The sequence below is a fragment of the Monopterus albus genome, unplaced genomic scaffold, assembly GCF_001952655.1.
Source record: "Monopterus albus unplaced genomic scaffold, M_albus_1.0 scaffold177.1, whole genome shotgun sequence".
In the NCBI taxonomy this organism is placed as follows: domain Eukaryota; kingdom Metazoa; phylum Chordata; class Actinopteri; order Synbranchiformes; family Synbranchidae; genus Monopterus; species Monopterus albus.
Window position 1 is genome coordinate 835227 of NW_018128057.1, and position 18449 is coordinate 853675.

The following is an 18449-nucleotide window of genomic DNA, read 5'->3' on the forward strand; positions in this document are numbered from 1 at the left end:
GAGAAATTCCCCTCAGAGGATTGAAGGATGTCACCTTTACTCACAGGCTCATTCAATATGCAGAGACCACCCAGCACCTCACAGTCAGGTACCTCTAATCTATGGACACGTCTGCAGCCTGGCAAGATATGACAGGGTCAAAGTCCCTGTTCACAGCAGCATCTGCAGTTCTTTTTGTCTTTATGTCTTTATAGGCCATCATAGCGCTGACACAAAGACAGACTTGTGTCGTGTGTCCCATTTAATCTGCACTTCTTTGTCTCAACCTTTTTGTTCTGGGTGCTGAATGACCGGTTTTGAGTGAAACCTTTATTTAATTAGAAAATGCTGAAACGCCATTGCTGAATCAGCATTTACACAACTAGAGCTTTTGTGCCAAATGGGACTCTTCACCAGACTGGCACCTGAGTGGCCCAGAGACATGGAGAACAGAAGAGATCACTGCTGTCCCTTAGCTAGACATGGGCCTTTTGGTTATTGCGAACTGGTGCAGCGCTTTGGCATAGCTGGGGTTAATCCTGACCATGATCTGTGGCTAACCTTAAGTGCACATTTTGTAGAAAGCGCACATTTTAAAAACTGGATGTAAAGCGGGATTTTCCAGACCTGTCCAATATCAATATTTGTGTCTGGTGTTAGGGTTGAACACTCATGAACTTTTTTCAAAGCCAGTCTTGGCAGGTTTCTGTTTGAATCCACGCGTAGAGCTGCGGTTCCCCACCGACCTCTGCTTTGTGACTCTTCAACAGCAGTGTCTGTTCAGGAGCCTTCACAAAGGTTGCACATGGCTGTAGTTTGGACTAAGGAGCTCCCTTTTCAAGATTGTTCACATTCAAATACAATTCAAGGACCTGAAGGGTGAAGGCCCAGAGAAACCCAGTGTCTGTACTCATTGCCACAGTAATACACAATTTAAACAACCATACTAATTGAGGTGCACTCTAATATTTGGCTGTGTGTAAAGAATAGACACCAAGTCCTCCACTCTTGCTGCTGCTTCTCACACCACATTAAAGTAAAACAAAAGCCCAAAGATGAACTGAATGATCCCTGTTTCTTCTTCTCCTGTCCAAATCTCAGGTACAAAAAGTCCTGGCCACATCTTTGTTGCTGCAGTACATCTGTTAGCTGCATCTAAATGTAGCTATTGATCGGTTTATGCAACAGAATACAAGCTGAGAGGCAGGAGAGTGGGAGCCAGAGAGGCTGAGACCCCTCAGCTATGAATCACAACAAAAAACTAACTATTTTAGAGACAAAGGAAGCTTCCGTGATGGCCTTACATTCCTCCCACAGTAAACCTGCTACTGTGTGAGTCTGCCTCAGCCTCCTCCACACACACAACCTGAGCTCAGCTTTCTCCCTCTGTTCCCATTGTCATGTGTGTATGTGTATACCCATCCAACAGCAGTCCTCCCTGTACTTACACACTGACAGTTAGCCAACATGGGATGTTATTAGTCCACTGTGTTTTCCACAAGCTGTGATTCAGTCTAAAACCCTCTGGTGAGGTTTATACTCAGCTCTGCCCAGACACGGTGTTTGAACACTCGACAACAACACATTTTACTGACATACTTCTCTGTGTTGCAGCAAAGTGCCACACCTGGCCTTCTGCTTCTCTCTGTGTTGTCAGACTGCACCACTACAATCACAATTCCCAACTCTGTCCTCAGACAGCTCTAAGAAGCTGAGTGAAACAGTCCGTCACTAAATAGCTCAGCCTGTTCCGATGCTCCACGTCTGTGAGTTTCGGTGACTGCAACACCCACAGTGAAGACTGAGAAGCTCCCAGTGCGATCGGTCATGTGGTTGGTTTGTTTGCGACTGGAACGCATCAGTGTTGCAGCATCTGGATTGAATCCTGCAGGAGCTCAGTAGCTGGACAGTTAAAACCAGCTCTGCTACGTTTTGGCTACTCCACTGCTCATCTGCCAAGACAAGATGTTTAAGTGTTCAAAACATTATAGTTCACGGATCCATGTTGAAAGGCATCAGGAGAGTGTCAGTGTTTATGTTCACCACAGAAACAGATTAGAAGCAGTGGCCCACACTTGGTTGCCACAGTCCACTGCTGGTGAGGTAGGATGTATGTGTGTGTGATGTTATGTCTCCACCTGCTGATCTATTTTAAAAGAAGCACCCCATTCAGAAGCCCACACACAAACTCCCACCCGAATAACCCAACAGCGGAAACACAACAGAGAAGCTAGACTCACAGCAGACGCACGGCACAGGTCACATAAGACTGAACTGATGTCATCATGAACTACGCTTTGTGAACTTCACCTACAGCAACTGAATGGTTATGCTGGACTGCATCAGACCGTACAGGTGTGAGTGCTCCCCACCAGGCAGATTAGTAGGGGCTCACCTGCTGGGCCCTGCTGAGCTCCTCCTCCATGTGATGGTGAAGCAATTGAGACTCGATCAGCTGCTCCTGCACAGGCCAGAACCAGAGAGAAAGCCAACAGGAAGTACGCACACAAGTCAACAGGAAGCAGCTGATGACAAAATACAAACTTGTAGAGGATCAGATTCTTCTCCAGGTGGAGCAGGTGGACGTAAGTTTTACCTGCAGCCTCTTGATCTCCCTCAGAGCCTTGATGTGCTCCTTCCTCAGCCTCTCCATCTCGTCCAGCTCCTCCGAGTCTGACAGTGACGGCTACACACACACACACAATTAAAAGACCTGTTAGGTTTTGGTGAACAGAAGCAAAATCGTCACTGCTAATTGAGCTTGCCATTAAAAGCAAACTTATTTCACTGTTTAATGGGGTAGTACAAGTTTTGTGCTCTTTGGCAAAGTTAAAAGAGGAGCTGAGTGCCTTTGATCGTCTCCTCACTGATTGGACGGGTCCTCTGCTCTCTCAATGCAGACTTGGGATTCCACTTGGGATTCCATGCAACCCAGTTTCCTAACAGCAATTTGGATGCTTGATACAAGAACAATATAATATTGTTTGACAATATAAAATGAATGTTACCAGGAAAGAACTCTTTCTTTAGGAGAACGGCACTGGGCCAGGGATCTAATGCAGTTTGTGAAGAGAAAGCTAGATACATTCTGACGGGATCTTTGTCTGACACTGCATTTGCTTACTTATTTTGTATTTTAAAAAGATGTTGTTAATTTTATTTTCCTGCCAAACAAACAGCAGGAAACTGCATTTGTTGGGGACTATTTTCATCAGCGAATGAATTTTCATTTGATCTCTAGTGAGTATTAGTGGCAGTAGGACAGTGTGTGTAGGGCAGATTCAGAATCAGCCACAGTGTGTGTTCATGGTAATGGAGGAACGTGTCAATGGTGCAGCAGTGTGGTCACTGGTGGCTTTCACTGTTCCTGGACACAGTAGAGCTCAGAGGGAGGAGGGATCAGGCTGGGATACACACAAGGATGTGTTCGCAGGAGACATTCATCTTTTGGTTTCACTTTGCACATGATATTCATTTAGTTTTATTGCGTTTCTGTTTCTCGGAATCAGTTTTTATGCTTCTTATAAAAATGCGATTCTGTGTTTTGAGACTAATGTACAGCTGTGTGTCCTGCTCGTTGCCCTCAGACTGGGATTGACTACTGCTCTGATTCTGTGTGAGCCCAGCAGTGTCGAAAATTTTTACACTCTGCTGGCTGGACAGTCCACAAGTCCCCTCCACTGAGAACAAAAATAAATCAAAGTTCACATCAATACAACTGGCAGCTTGGAGGTCAGGACCGGCACATCACACCAGTCACAACGACGGCAGGGACCCGATGAGACTGCTGGTGTCTCCTGTCATGTCACATGCACAAACCTGGTTCAGAGAAACAGAAATAATAAAAAGCAGGACACAACTCATTTGGCTCAACAGCCCTAGCATTATCAGCCTTTGAAGCCAGTTTAGCACAGCGAAACGTGGGTTCGTGTCTGTGTAGCCAGTGACGGAGACGGGAGCTCAGCAGGCTCATGGTTCACCACTGAAAAGCTGCTGTCAGACACTGGAAGGGAAAAGTGTGTCAAACAAATGAATTCTGGCTTTGGTTCAGACCACAGAGTGAGGCCACACTATCGTTTTCTGATCTGACTTACAAATCACAGCTTCTGTTCCGGTGTGGGGACGTGGGTGTGCAGAGGTCTGTCAGCCAGAGGCAGTGCTGCCAAGTGCCCTTACCTGCCGGCTGGTGGGTGGCTCCAACAAATCGCACAGGTCATCAGATGTGAACCTCAGCCCTGGCTGGGTGACGGCCAGCTCCTCCAGCTGAGGCTCGAACAGCTCCCTGATCAGGCTCTTGAACTCTACAAACACAGGGTTTTATTTGTCTGTCACAACAGAATCTGCTTTGTTCATCCACAGATTCATTTCTCTGATGCTGATTTCAGGGTAATGTTGCCTCAGGCACTCAGCTGCTATTTTCAGATAATTTTTGTCTCCCAGAAACAGCTCTGGCTGTTTGGGCTGACTGAGCTCTGCTGATGACTGATGTAATGGTAGGTTAATGGGAAGAGAGAGTGACGTAAGAACCATTCACCCGAGGATCTGTCATTTTATGAGTAATTTGAAGAATGACCACTGGTTAAAGCTAATATAAGGATCTCTCATTATGAGGTAACAGACAGCTTGAAAAATATGATATTTAGGGCATGAAAACTTACTCTGGAATGGAGAAACAGACCCCTGAGCTGGTGGAAAGAGAACACGACTATCAACAGGTATATGACAAATGCAGGAAACGCTCAAGAGTTTGGTCATTTAAGGGTAATTCCAGTTTGAGAAACAGAAACAGTTTAGGGGTTAACTGCTGGCAAATGAACCAGTCACTCATCCAGCATCAACAAACCTGCTTCTTATAAGCAAAATGAGCTGTCACGCTTAGTTGTATCCTCACCATTCACAAAAAGGCAGTGTGAAATACTATACATCCATATTTTAAGCTGTCAGAAGACTGAGAGATGTTTACATGGATGTAGAACAAAAACAAACATTTAGAGTGTAAGACGAAGTGAAGAGCTAATGAAGAGTATATTCAGTGTGTGGCTAAGCTGTGCTGTCTTACCTGTGAAGGCCACCGTCCCAGCTGGATCAGCCCGTAGTCTGGACCTGAGCGCCTGTCGCTGAGCCCCTGTGGGCTTCAGACCAATCAGATCCACAGTCTGGGCACACACACACACACACACACACACAGATCAATGCACATACAGCTCTCAGCGGTGTCGCCCAGAAACACAAACAGCCACATGATGCTGACCAGCACCAAACAAAAACATCTGCATCGTGTCAGGAGCTGTTTCAAGCCCCTTGTCTGAGATGATGGAGAGGCGATTCAAAAAGGACCAGCTAATTCACAGCAATCAGAGTAGTTCATCAGGCATGTTTTTCAGCAGCCTGAAGCCAAATCTGACTTTTGTTAAATTAACATTTGTTAACATTAGAAAAGAGACAACAAAAATGCACCAATTTAGAAAATGTGTTTGTTTGTTGTTATGAGTGACTGTGTGGAAATTAATGGCCAAAAATGACTGTCAGACAACAAGAGGTGCAAACAGTGGAGAGCTCGGAACCTTTTCCAAAACAACTGCATCTTAGATAAATGGTCAATTAATGCAATTACTGACTGGTCTGATGATTATATTTTAAATAAATCAGTTAATTGTTCAGTCAGAGTACAAAGATTATGTTTTGTCTGATCAACAGGCTAAAATGAGCCAAAAGCTGGATGAGCCCTGGTGTCAAATGATGTTCAGACCTCTCAGTGCTACTCGCTCCCACAGCGGGCGTCAGACTGCGTCGCCATAACTCTGCTGGGCGCCGTGACAGGAGGCACCCAGGAGGCTCTAGCCAGAAACTACAGGACCTTTACAGCCACTTTTACCGCCTGCTGTCACACAAGCAAACAGTCAGCAGTTCAGCCCTCAGAACTACATGGTATGTGCTCAGGATATGGTGGCTTCTGCCCGCTCAGCAGGCCAAAAGTATCCGCAGCTCTCAACCCTCTGGAGCAGGATTTAGAAATGACATGACACATGTGCAAATATGGCAGTGTGGATCTGCTTCATAACTCCACTTCAATGAAAAAGAAAAGCAGAGAAACTAGAAGGAAATAAGCCAAAGATCAGCTGCTGTTTTGGCTGTTTGGAGTGAGTCAACACAATGTTTTAGTAGTCAAGCTGGTGAGAGGGATGCTGGGCAGAAATTCACTCTGAGCACACCTTCAGAGAAAACACACCGAGGACTGAACCCTCTAGTGCAACAGACGCTAACCTGAACCAATGACAAATGGCTGCAATGAATCACACAGACCTGCTCCACCTTCTCCAGTTTCAGGCGACAGCTGGTGTTCAGCTTCCTCTGTGGAGGCCGACTGCCGCCCGTCTCTGGACACAGACACAGATAAAGAGACTTTTGTACTTTTAATACTCCTGTGTGCATGTACATCAACAATATGGTCCCATCAACACCAGCCACTGAGAAAGACACCAACATGAAGGGAAATGGCAGCTCTGAAACTATCAGTGCAGCGAGATCGTTTCCACCTTCTTAAAACCCGAAGCACAAAAAGCAGTTTTTGAACGGTCTGTGTAGGTATGTTGATGGCCAGCAGCTCCACGATCAGTAAATACCAGCATGCACCAGTCCTATGTGACATTAGAATGGAGAGGTGCTTAGTAGCATCAGTATTCTATACAGTTCAGTGAGGAGGGAGTGGAAATCAGAGACAAAGTCCACCACAGAAACATTCAAAGGAATACAGTCTGGGGTCTGAACCAGTGCTAACAGAGTCTGGAGCTCCACCAGGCTCCTCTTCAGCCAGTCACAGGCCAGACCTCCCGCCTGCCTCGCTTCCTCCTCTAACAGGCAGCCAACCTCATGCCATCTGTGCCTCAACATCAGAAGTGCTGCCACCTCACACTTCACAGCAGGGCATCTGTGCACAGGCGTGTGTGTTTGCAGACTTTTTAAAATCCTGTGTTGTTGTTATAGTGTATGCTATTATCACATAAAACACAGAAGCACTTCTGTTGCGACCTTCCCTTGGACACAGACATGTAAATGCCATCCACCGTCCTACACTGGAGCAAGACCCTCAGATAGAAATAGAGTTGTGTGTCTCTGTTTAGTCGTCACTCTGCACGTCTGTTTCATTGTTTTGTGTCTTTGTGGTCTTTTTATGTCTCATTTTAATCATGTTGCATCGGTCATATGCTTCTGGCTAGTTGTATCCATCCGGTAACTTTTTGGTTCTTTTCATTTCTTTTTAGTCTGTTTTCGTCTCTTTGTGGATATTTTCTTCTATGTTTTACTTGTATTTTCTACGAGGTTGTTTTGCATGTTCTTGTGCTCATTTTACTCCTGTGTGGCTGTTTTGTGTTGATTTTTACTCATTTTGCTTCTAATTGTTGCTGATTGACTTTCCAACAAGTCATTTTATGCAGAGGTCTCAGACCCCTGATCCCTCGATCACCTGGGCCTGTTCTGGTTCGACCTGTTTGTTCAGCCATCCATGGCTACAGGGGATGGGGTGTTTTACTAAAAATGCTACTGATACTTTACCTCATCAGTGCATAATCAGGTGCACAGACTGTTTGTCTTTCAGGCAGATAAAACCTGCTGTGGTACTTCTCATGAAGTGTTTCCAATAACCGGTTTATATGTGCACTTTACAAGTTTTATGGATATTCAGTTAAAATTAAAAATGTTAATAACTTTAGGGAGTTTATAAGAGTTATAATGTACATGAAGACGTACTGTAGATGTACACAGTGTTACAGATACATACCAGGGTGTGTGTCAGTGATGCTGTCACTCTCTGGTGGCGAGGACACACGTGTCTGCACTTGCGCCTGCTAACATGAAAACAATATATTAATGATGGCTTGACAGGAGTGTGTTCATGGGTGTGTGTGTGACCTCAGTGGAGATGTGCCAGTCCCTCTGCTCCGACACTACACAAGGAGGCTGCACAATATGCGAATGACTGGAAGAGGCTCCCCACAGTTTGCAGTTAACCAGTAACAACAAACAGATGCTCTTTAGCACTTCGGTGTGAAATGTGGTTGTTTCTTAAATATTCAGATGAATTTTCTTTAGAAATTATTAGATTTTGAGAGATTCAAGATAATGAACTGTAATAACTGTGGTGATTGTCTGACTTTTCCTCTAGTGCCATCATCGGGTCAACATATGTCCAATACACTGGTTTATGACCAAACCCCTGCAGAACTAATGACATTCCCATCAGCCTCAGCTGTCCCCTGCTAATAGGTTAATGCCAGCATGCTAACGTGCTAAACTGAACACCGTGAACATGGTAAACATTAGGCCTGGTCAGCATCCGCATGTCAGCATGTGAGCATTTAGCTCAAAGCACCATTATGTGGCCTGGTCCTGGATCAGACTTGGACAGTGCTGACTCTCGGACTTGGCTGATGTTGACTGCGGGCAGTATCTCGCTGGCAGGGTCTTGGCGGCAGGTGATCTTGGTGGCTACAGCTGGCTGTGGAGGCATGGGATCCCTCGTCTGGGGCTCACCCCCAGACCCTAGCAGGGAGATGGGGCCAAGGGGCCCGCTGCTGAGGCTGGAGGATGACCTCTGCCTGATGAAGGCGATTTCCACTGTGGGGTCTGGTCTACAACACAGAAGAATTTTTATAAGTGTTTATAATTTTTACAATAGAATTGTGTTGTTTGTTAGATTAAGCTCTTCTGTCACACATATGAATTTTTTGTTCATTTATTAATAGTAACTTATACTTTGTACTTATTTTATAAAAACTTTAAATATTGAAGTCAGTATTTTTGGCCTCATTAACAAACCATGTACAGTATGTCAGTCTACTTCATTGTGTGTCTTTAAGAGCAGATCATCACTTTATGTTTGCGATGAGTCGGTAAATGAGATGTTAAAGCCGATACCAGACTCTGACTGACATTGTTTCACACATTACTAGAGCTTCTCTGGCTCAGAACCACCTCACCCTGCAACGATGTGCTCTGAGTTAGTAAGATGAAAATAGTGTAACTACAGTAAATCACTGAACGCACAGGCGTCATTGTGGATAGTTGTGTTACAAAGTGCCAGCATCATGCTTGTTTCAGTAGGATCTTGTTTTGGAGACAAACATCTGCTTTTGTTTTCTTATCTTTTGAATGATCTATGCCCTTGGAGAGTGTCCAGGTGCCAGGTGTGCTGGACCTGAGTTTGGTGCTAGTCAGGATGCTCCTGGCCTCCTCACATGTCACTCCGATCAGGGACTCTTTGTTAATGGACACCAGTCGGTCCCCGACCTGCAGCCTGCCGTCCTGAAACACAGATAGTCACAACGTGGTGCTCATTGGGCCACGGAGCCAATGTGCCCTCAGTCATCAGCACTCACATCCTGGGTTTACACCTCATTCTGGACCTTGGCGACAGCAAGAGTCCATTGTAAAAGGTTGTATTTCTACATTTGGCTGTGTTTCCACAGTTTATCTGCCACAGCATTAAGGTGATGGACACAGTAACGAATCAGTAACTAGAATGTTTTTTATCGGGACCTTGAGTTTGTAATAAAGACTGAGCTGATCTGAACTGAAGAGAATACATATGCACCGGTTCAAGCATATTTTGATACTGATATTTTTACTTTGACTTTTACTTGTAACAGAGTAATTCTACACTGTGGTATTACTACTTTTGCTGAAGTAAACGATCAGAGTACTTCCCCTGTCACTGAAACAACACAGCCCCTCGTTGTTTTAACGTTGGACTCATCTCGGCAGCATCTTTAATTTTCTTCTATTTTAAAAACCACATTCACCTTTTTCTTACTTTTATCTTCACCTGTTAAGCGGCCAACCGACTCTGTGTGGTGCTTTAAAAACAAACCAGAGGTTGCTGACCTTCTGGCAGTCTCCACCAGGCACCATTTCCTGAATGAACACCATTGGTCCTTTGGCGCGGTTGGTTCCGCCATCGATGATGAGCCCCAGGTCTGTTCCCTTGGCAACACAGATCAACTGAATGACACTGTCAGTGAGGAGAGACAAGGAGGACGGCACCATGCATGATTAAAAGACACAAAACCAGGCTGCCACTCACATGCAGTCATCTCCACCCTCCTCTTCCTCTCTTACTATGTGAAACTGCTGAAGATGCTGTTCACTATTTTTGTCGTTGCTTGCGTTCCCGTCCTGCAGAATCACGGTTTACTGGTTTCTGTAAGCACTAGACTTTACACTGTACAGAGAGAGCACATGAGTAGATCTTCAGCCATGTTCTTCATCTGAAGGTTTGCAAAAGTGTGGAAGTGTCAATGGTCACTGGTTAAATCTACATCTCTACAAGGACAGTTGTCTTTTAATAAAAGCAGTGGTGGAAAGTAACTGAGTACATGTACTTAAGTACAGTTCTGAGCTATTTTACTTTAGTTGAATACTTCCATGTCCTGATACTTCATACTGTGACTTCACTGCATGTCAGAGATGAACCGTGTACTTTTTACTGCACTACATGTATCTGTTAACTTCAGTTCCTTTCCAGAATCAGATGAATCAAACCAAACCCAGTAGAATCATCAAACTCTATTGATCCCCGTGGGAAATCCACCAGCTCCCCAGCAGGATGTAAAGTTCTTCACTGTATAAGTACTTTTGTAGTTTTACTTAAGTAAACATTTAATGCAGGACTTTTATTTGTAACAGAGGAATTTTACACCATAAATGTTAAAACAGAAAACTAAGTGGAAGGTGGAGCATGAAAGGTTGACGTACTGAACTGCCTTTTTTTTAAATATTCACAATTTAAGCTAAATCATCAACTTAATGAGATTCCTGTGTTGAGGAGGGAAGCACATTCAGCACATTTGTTAGAGCCCAAGAACACACACAGTGAAAAGCAGCACACTCAGGGTGTCCTACTTTACCCCCAGTGTCAGGATTTACAGGGCAGCGAAAGCCTCACTCATGAATCCATGAGGACCAAGAACAAGCTTTTTCCTTAGCGGCCGCTGTCTGATTCCTACCTGAAGGCATGTGTGGGTGTGTGCATGGTGTAGGGGGAGCCATGGGTGTAGGCAGTGAGCCCCTCTCTGGGACTGAGGAGCTGGGGGCTCTCAGATCTGGAAGAGGAGGAAGTGGAGGCCGTGTCCATCAGCTTCCCTGCACAGAACCCAGAGAAGGAGAAAGAAGAGAGGTGAGTGTGAAGAGGTCGGAGGTGGAGAGTGGTGGAGTTACAGAGAAACGACAACACAGGTTCAATCAGATCCATTTAATAACATCAGCGATCATAAAGACTGATTAACAGGGACGGAGAGCTGCAGGACACAGCGACATGAAGAACATTCTCCATATTTGTGAGAACCGGTTTGGCTTTAAATCTTGAAAGTGAGGATATATTTAAAAAGAGAAGACAACGTTGGAAGGTTAGAAAGTCAAGAAATGTTTGGAAAATGACAAGATGTTCAGAAAGTAAAGACATTTTTGGAAAGTCAGAGTATTTTTGCCTAGTGAGGACAGTTTTTTGGAGAAACGGGCAATTTTAGACAGTTTTGGAAGTGTGAACATTTTAGAGAAGTCCAGATGTTTTCAGAAAACTTTTGCAAATTGTGACATTTACAGAAAGTCTGGGTGTCTTTGCAAAGACAGGACATCTTTGGAAAGTGATAAATGAGGACATTTCAAAAAGTCAGCAGTTTAGGAAAGTCAGGACACTTGAGGTGCAGATGTTTTTTAATAAAATCCTTAGTATAAGGTAGGAGAGCTTTAGAGGAGGAAACTACTTTGGAAAAGTGAAGATACAGTATTTTGTTTTTTTTTTTAGTTTTTTTTTTAAGAAAAACGTTGTTAGAAAATGAGGATATTTTGAAAAGTCAGAACCTTCCCCCCAGGCGTCACTGTTTCACACCGCTGAGGGTTTAAGTGTTAAAGTTACCGGCACTGGCTAGTGAATTCATTATATCAGCAATGGTCCTCACAAGGTAACGAGTCCAAATGTGTCCAAATTGTCGGTTCTTTACCTGTAGGGGTGGTTTGTCCTGAAGCTGTGACGGTACCGGAGCCGTACCTCTTCATCAGTTCAGCAAACTCCCTCCTCAAGGACGCAACACGCACACACACACACACACACACACACACACACCCACATACTGGATAAAGCTGCCTTTCCCAAAGAAGCATTCAGGTAGAAGAGCCAGTACTATAATGGACAAGTACTGCATTGTCTGCGCAGTAAAAGTAAAAATATTAAAAGTAGCTGTTTTACAGAGAGGTTTCAAGGGTTTTCTTAGTGTTCATATGTTTGAATAAGACAAAGTCTGGCTGAACTGAAAATGCTGGGACGTCAGAGCTGAGTTTCTACTATAAAGTGACAGCGCAGTAACAACTTGTATGACAGTTTTAACAAAGGATAACAAGGATCTTGGTGCTTTTCCTCCAAATGATTTAAAAGGGGACCCTAGAAGATTTACTCAGTTATATTTATCTGGTGGTTGGAGCCACAGGCGACTTTGGAGAATTATATTCATTCATTCATTTTCTACCGCTTAATCCCTGAGCGGGGTCACGGGTGGGGCCGGAGCCAATCCCGGCCGGCAATCGGGCGAAGGCAGGGTACACCCTGGACAGGTCGCCAATCCATCGCAGGGCGAGAATTATATTCTACACTGTAAATGAGAGAGACGAGGTCTTGTATTTATTTTAATCTGTCTGCACTTTATGGAAATCCACAAAAGTGCAGACTCAACTCTACTCACTTCACCGTCAGTGCTTTTATTTTGGAGTTCACTTCCATCCTTGGGCATGTGATGCATGAAGTCTACATTGTGCTGCTGGGTTGGAGCAGCTCCGGCAGATATGTGAGCGTTTGTCTCCCTCACTTGGAAGCTGAGGGAACCTGAGGTTGCTCTCAGTGTAATCGTCTGCTCTGGATTTGATGGGCTCTGCTGTGAACGCCTTTTAAACAGGGTCTGCATGGTCACTGAACATCCAGAGGTCAAAGGTCACCTGTCTAACCTTTGCACATGATGTTCAAAACCATTGCACCCCAGATACTAAACAGGTGCACTTGTAACAGAAAACATAAAGGATGAAGACGTGGCCATATTTTGCATGACGACCTGCTTTTATTTTCACCATTTGTGTAAATGTATGATTATATGTATTTAGAATTTATTTATGGTTTTTCTTGTGGTTCAGCAATTTATTAGTAATATTATTTTCTTTGTTTATTTTGGTGTTAAATTGATGAGTCAGCACTGATTAGTGTTCAGCACCTGAGGTGAAACACTGGTGTCTGTGCTCATCTAAGTTCACAAAATAAAAAAAGATTTTTGAGACATCTGTCCCTGTGCTGCAGCTCCTTTGACTATTTCCTATTTTGATTTCACTCAGAAACAGTGACAGAAAAAAAACTAAAATTGTCAGAACATTATTTTAGACTCTGCTGCTGTGTGGTTGCTGTGTTTCACTCACTTTTTTACTGAGGAACTACTAAAATACACAGATTACAACACAAGCACACCATGTGTGGTTGAACTCTGTCTTACTGTGTCTTGTACCAGGGAAAATCCCCGCACTCTCGCTGACTCACATGCAGGATGTGGCAACACATTGTGCAGGTCAGCAGCTGATTCAGTTCTAGTCAGGACATATTTTAACTTACCCCGCTTCACGGGTTTAAGTTACCTCCGTTTCTGAAACCGAAAACTCCGAGTTTCCCTCATTTCGGGGTTAACAAACTCTGAGTTTCGACAAAACCGCCTTCTTGAAATAGGCCCCAGGTGTCACAGTGTGAGGATGTGCAACACGTGTGTCACAACAAAACGAGCTCAGCCTGCTCGGCGTCCTTCAAACACTGCACCCGAGAAACAAGCTGTTGTTTCTGCTTAGCTCTGTGTTGTTTTGTGTCTCTGACCAACTGGAGCTCCTTTCCTGAGCAGAGACCCCCGTGGACAGACAACAGGGTGTCCTTGTTGTGTCAGGCTGTGTTTGTCTCGACGTGGCAGGCTGACATGGAGAAGCACAGGGGACAGCAGAGTGCCAGGACCTGCTGACCCGCAGAATGCTGCCTGTCAGCCATGAACATGTTCACCTCAGAGTTTCCACCGAGGACTCATCAAACTACTGTCAAGCTTAATCTCTGTGGACAGTCAGAGCCTTAGGGAACAAACATGTCCCTCCGAAAAACGTCAGCTGGTGTTGGAGACTCATCACACTGGGAGTAAAAGGAAATTCTGTCTTTTGATAAACTCTGACTCCTCTTCCTCATACAGTTAGGATTCTTCTAGAAACTCGTGTATGAGGCGATTGATCTAAGAAGCTCAAAGGCTCCTGGTAATTATCATGGATCTATGCCAGGTGTGTCCTCCTGTTATCGGAGTCTCCAGGCCCACTCCACCAGACTTACAAACAGCTTCATCCACCAGGCTGTGAGGATGCTGAACGCTGTCCATTACCTCCCCCCCTCTGCCCCTGGACCCCTGGATTGTAACCCACCACAGAACATAAAGACATAAAAAGACTACCTCTGCTGTTTGCACAAACTCAATACATCCCCCCTTTTTGTCATATTGTATGTAAACCCAACTTCACTATGTCATATCTGCTGCTGCTGGTCATTTGCACTGCTGTCCATATACAGTTCATAAGCTATCATGCATCTCATCACCAACCCCCCTGGTGATGCTGACCACCTGACAATCTACTGTCACTGTTTGCACATGGCTTTGAGAAAATACCACACCTGGAACATTCCAGGTCAAAGAAGGCAGAGCCAAGGTGATTATTTCACAGTAAAAATGATGCATGTCTTTACCTGGAGTCATCGTCTCTGGCGATCAGCAGGGACATGTGATTAGAAAGCGAGGCTGTCCGCAGGATCTCCACCGCCCTGCCAGGAATCAGAACATAGATGTAACCAGTAACAGCTGCGAAATGACCTCGGACACATGTGCTGCAGAGAATAAATGCTGTTCATCAAGTATAAAACTAATGGGTAAGCATGAGGAAAGCACCTAAACACACAGGTGAAAACTCACCTCTTATTGGTCACCCCTATTAGACTGATGTTATTGACATCCAAAATCAGGTCACCTGCCTTGAGCCGACCTAGGGCAGAGGGTGACAGACAGACAGACAGGTGGGGGAGGAAGATGACAAAAACTGCCTGTATCTTTCCCAGAAGCAGACAAAACACAACTACCTACCATCCAGAGCTGCCAACCCTCCTGCTATCACCCGCTTGATGTAAACGCCAAACTCCTCTCCTGTCAACTCTCTGTGACCTCCAATTATTTTCACACCTGTGACCGCACATAGATGAGCCCAGGTTAGTTAAAATGCCTGAGGAAAAACAAACAATCTGCCGATAATCCAGCACAGCAGTTCAGTTCTGACAGACATGCTGGTGAACAACATTTTGAGCTGCAGCTTAAAGACCAGTGAGGCCACATTGCAGAACAGTCAGAGGTCGGAGAGGTCAGGAAAATGCTTACCGAGCCCCTTCGTGCAGCCGCAGAACTCCAGCCTGTGTACGGCTTGGCTGATGCCGTGCGGGCCCATGATTGTCAACATGCTGCCTCATCCTCTGTCTCTCCTCAGTGCTCTGCTGCACAACATAGTCGAACCATCACAGGATTCTCTGGTTGTCTCCCCCTCCCTCCCTCCTCCACCCAGCTGCATCCAAATCAACCAGTGAAATCTGTCGCCTCTTAAAGCAGATGAACCACTCTGATGTTAGGAAGCTTAGTGATGAAAAACAGCCAAAGCAACATGACAAACCAGTCGTTACTGTGTATCCTCGACTGTGCTGTGTGTGCGTGTGGGCAGACAGATTTGTGGGGGAGAAGCATGAGGTTAAAGCTGAAGAGCTTCCTCAGACCTGGCTAATGTGATCCTGCTGCTGAACATGAGTCAGAGGATCTGAAAAACACATGACTCATACAGAGGCTTGTCACAGACAAAAAGGATAGGCTCTGAAAGACGCCAGTGCGCTGAACAGCTGTGGCATTAAGCCTGCAATTTCAAAACTTCCCCAGTTGTTTCTACAACTGGCCCCTACAAAGGAAACCCATTTCAAAACCCAGTGTTGGCTGGTTTGTTGAGCAGTATCTTAGCAATGACTAACTTAAACCTCTGCTAGCAGTTGCCAACATAATGTGTAATATTTAACATTTTTCTCAAAGGTGGGTTCAACAAAACACACACAGCTCTTCAATTAATTCAGTACTGCAGGTTTTAACTTGAAGATACTGGTGAGGACATGTTGAGTTCACCAGAGTCACTTTTATCTCTGACTTTATCAACCCTGTGCCTCTTATGTTACTTTCTGCCGGCTTGGTTGAGCTTGTGAAATGTCTTGTGAAAGGGGCTTTACACAGGATTTCTGTTCTTACACAGGACCTTTCCTTTTTCAGTGTGGTAACTGCTTGACGGACCGGCCTGACAACAACACAGGGACACCCTCCTGTCACAGACATAAGTATGGGAGCGAAGGTCAGACATCCTCCCATTTCTTCCTCCAGCACTTCATGAATGAAATCCCTCCCTGCTGAGCGGTGAGTCCCGGATATCGTTTAGATTAAGTCTGCAGTCCTCCATGTATTCTCACTTGTGTTTGTTTTATAATTGATTTATTCATCCACTTTTCTTTCAATAATAAACTATTTAATGTGCAATTCCTGTGAGTTCCTGTGATGAAAGATTCATACTGTCGATTTTTAGTTTTCACCTACACTTTAAAAGTCTTCATCTGAAAGCACTGGTTTGGTTGGCGCAGTAAAAACAACATTTTCCTGTCTGGTTTTCTAATATAAAATATGAAGAATATTTAATTTGACTGATGAGGGTCATTATTATAAAGATAGTGTTTTTGTTTGTTTGGTAAGTACATGTTAAGTACATCTTGTCAGTCAGAATGAAATATCCTGATGTAGAGTACTTTGAAAAGTGCACTCATATGTCATCATAAACCACATCATTATGATTTACCATTTAGATTCATTCTCAAGATGTTAGATATTACCAGGCATCTGAGGAAAAGTACAACCGGGTCATGTACAAACAAATGTTTTCTTTTTCACAGATTTGACACCACATAAAAAAGAAGACAGTTAAAAAAGGGGAAGTGGCAAATTTCCTGAATCTCAAAACTCAAAACTGTTTTGTGTGGTCACACAGCTTTCTCCTTCCCATTTTTATTCAACCACCAAACCTACAACTGCTTTTAAGAGAAGCACATTAAATCACATTTTTGACCATCTTTCCCACATTTTCACACAGACTCATCTATCTGGGTGAAACAGACCAAAATGCCACTGAAGCAAAATGACATGTTAAACATGACGACCCCGAGCCCTGGTGGAGGTGGAGGCTGCCCACCAGTTGGTATTCAGCTGGAGGGTTTGATCCTGCCCCCAGTCCTCACCGTTGATGTGATACTGGGGCTGCTGGGAAACATAGTGGCTCTGTGGATCTTCTGCTTTAAAATGAAGGCCTGGAACCCCAACACCCTGTTCCTCTTCAACCTGGTGATCGCAGACTTCCTGGTTCTACTGAGTGTGCCGCTGAGAATTGACGCCCTGCTCAGGGGCCACTGGGTGTTTGGAGACGGCATGTGTCGGATCAACCTCTTCCTGATGTTTTCTAACCGCTCAGCCAGCATTGCATTCATGACCGTGGTGGCGATTTACCGCTACTTCAAGGTGAGGAACAGAGTTTGTATTAGATGCTTTCCACTGTGACCACGTCCACACCCGCACTGAAAAAGACTTTTGCTGTCAAAATCATTCCCCATCCCTCCCTCTCACGTTCTTTCCTGTCAAATCTAATATAAACAGGAAAACCCTCAAACATATTTCCCACTGTAAACTACAGGTGCAGAACTGTCGGTGCTACCAACACACATTGCCATGAATCCACTCAAACAAATGTTTAAGCCAAATGTTTTGATAGTTTCTCAGTCAAATAAACTCTACATTTAGATCAGACAAAAAGGCAGTTTGAATATATTCTGTTCAGCGTTTCACTGAACAGTTGATCAGTCATTTAAAAAATAACTGACAGATGTAGTGATAATAAAAATGCTATAATTGTTGATTGACAAGACCATGTTGACCCAGGCTTCCTGTGTTTTATTACTTGGCAGAGAAAATCCAACCAATCTGCTAAAACAACTTTTCAACAAACGAGTTCAATATGAACTAAACAATTCAGGTTTTAAAACTAGATCAGGGCTATTTTAGTTGATTTTCATTGGTGCAAATTCCAGACAAATCTATGGTTATTCCAGTTATGGCCCACATGATTTGGAACAAACCCGGGGCCTTGGGGGTCTTAATGACACTGTGGCATGCAACAGTGCTAGAAAAAGACAGTTCAGCAGCTCATTGACACATTTTTGCTCTGACTGATGTAAGATGATGTGTCATCTCTGTCATCTTGTTCCAGGTGGTGCACCCTCACCACCGCTTCAACGGCATGACGAAGCGGCAGGC

At 44.4% G+C, this 18449-nt stretch overlaps 2 protein-coding genes across 5 annotated transcripts in view; one reads left to right on the top strand and one right to left on the bottom strand.

The window, feature by feature from the left end:
* Nucleotides 1-15843, bottom strand: part of stxbp4 (syntaxin binding protein 4) — a 26656-nt gene extending 10813 nt beyond the window's left edge. For 3 of the 4 annotated variants that reach the window (XR_002276285.1, XR_002276286.1, XM_020616683.1), the window contains exons 1-15: nucleotides 15450-15843; nucleotides 15162-15257; nucleotides 14994-15063; nucleotides 14771-14845; nucleotides 11976-12049; nucleotides 10983-11118; nucleotides 9862-9988; nucleotides 9176-9282; nucleotides 8351-8609; nucleotides 7760-7826; nucleotides 6283-6356; nucleotides 5039-5135; nucleotides 4156-4280; nucleotides 2576-2665; nucleotides 2375-2440 (exon numbers count right to left, since the gene is read on the bottom strand). Coding sequence is in view for 2 of the 4 variants with exons in the window: in XM_020616683.1 (XP_020472339.1) it covers nucleotides 2375-2440; nucleotides 2576-2665; nucleotides 4156-4280; nucleotides 5039-5135; nucleotides 6283-6356; nucleotides 7760-7826; nucleotides 8351-8609; nucleotides 9176-9282; nucleotides 9862-9988; nucleotides 10983-11118; nucleotides 11976-12049; nucleotides 14771-14845; nucleotides 14994-15063; nucleotides 15162-15257; nucleotides 15450-15528 (1542 nt within the window). In the remaining 2 variants the exon portion in view is untranslated. The remainder of the gene's footprint in view (nucleotides 1-2374; nucleotides 2441-2575; nucleotides 2666-4155; nucleotides 4281-5038; nucleotides 5136-6282; nucleotides 6357-7759; nucleotides 7827-8350; nucleotides 8610-9175; nucleotides 9283-9861; nucleotides 9989-10982; nucleotides 11119-11975; nucleotides 12050-14770; nucleotides 14846-14993; nucleotides 15064-15161; nucleotides 15258-15449) is intronic. The other variant, XM_020616684.1, reaches the window with a different exon arrangement.
* A 1416-nt stretch (nucleotides 15844-17259) lies between these two features.
* LOC109969667 (hydroxycarboxylic acid receptor 1-like) lies at nucleotides 17260-18443 on the top strand (the record flags this gene model as incomplete). The annotated part of the gene is made up of 2 exons (XM_020616708.1): nucleotides 17260-17657; nucleotides 18403-18443. Coding segments are annotated over exons 1-2 (434 nt in total), but the record flags the coding sequence as incomplete, so codon positions are not given.
* Between the last annotated feature and the right edge of the window lie 6 nt (nucleotides 18444-18449).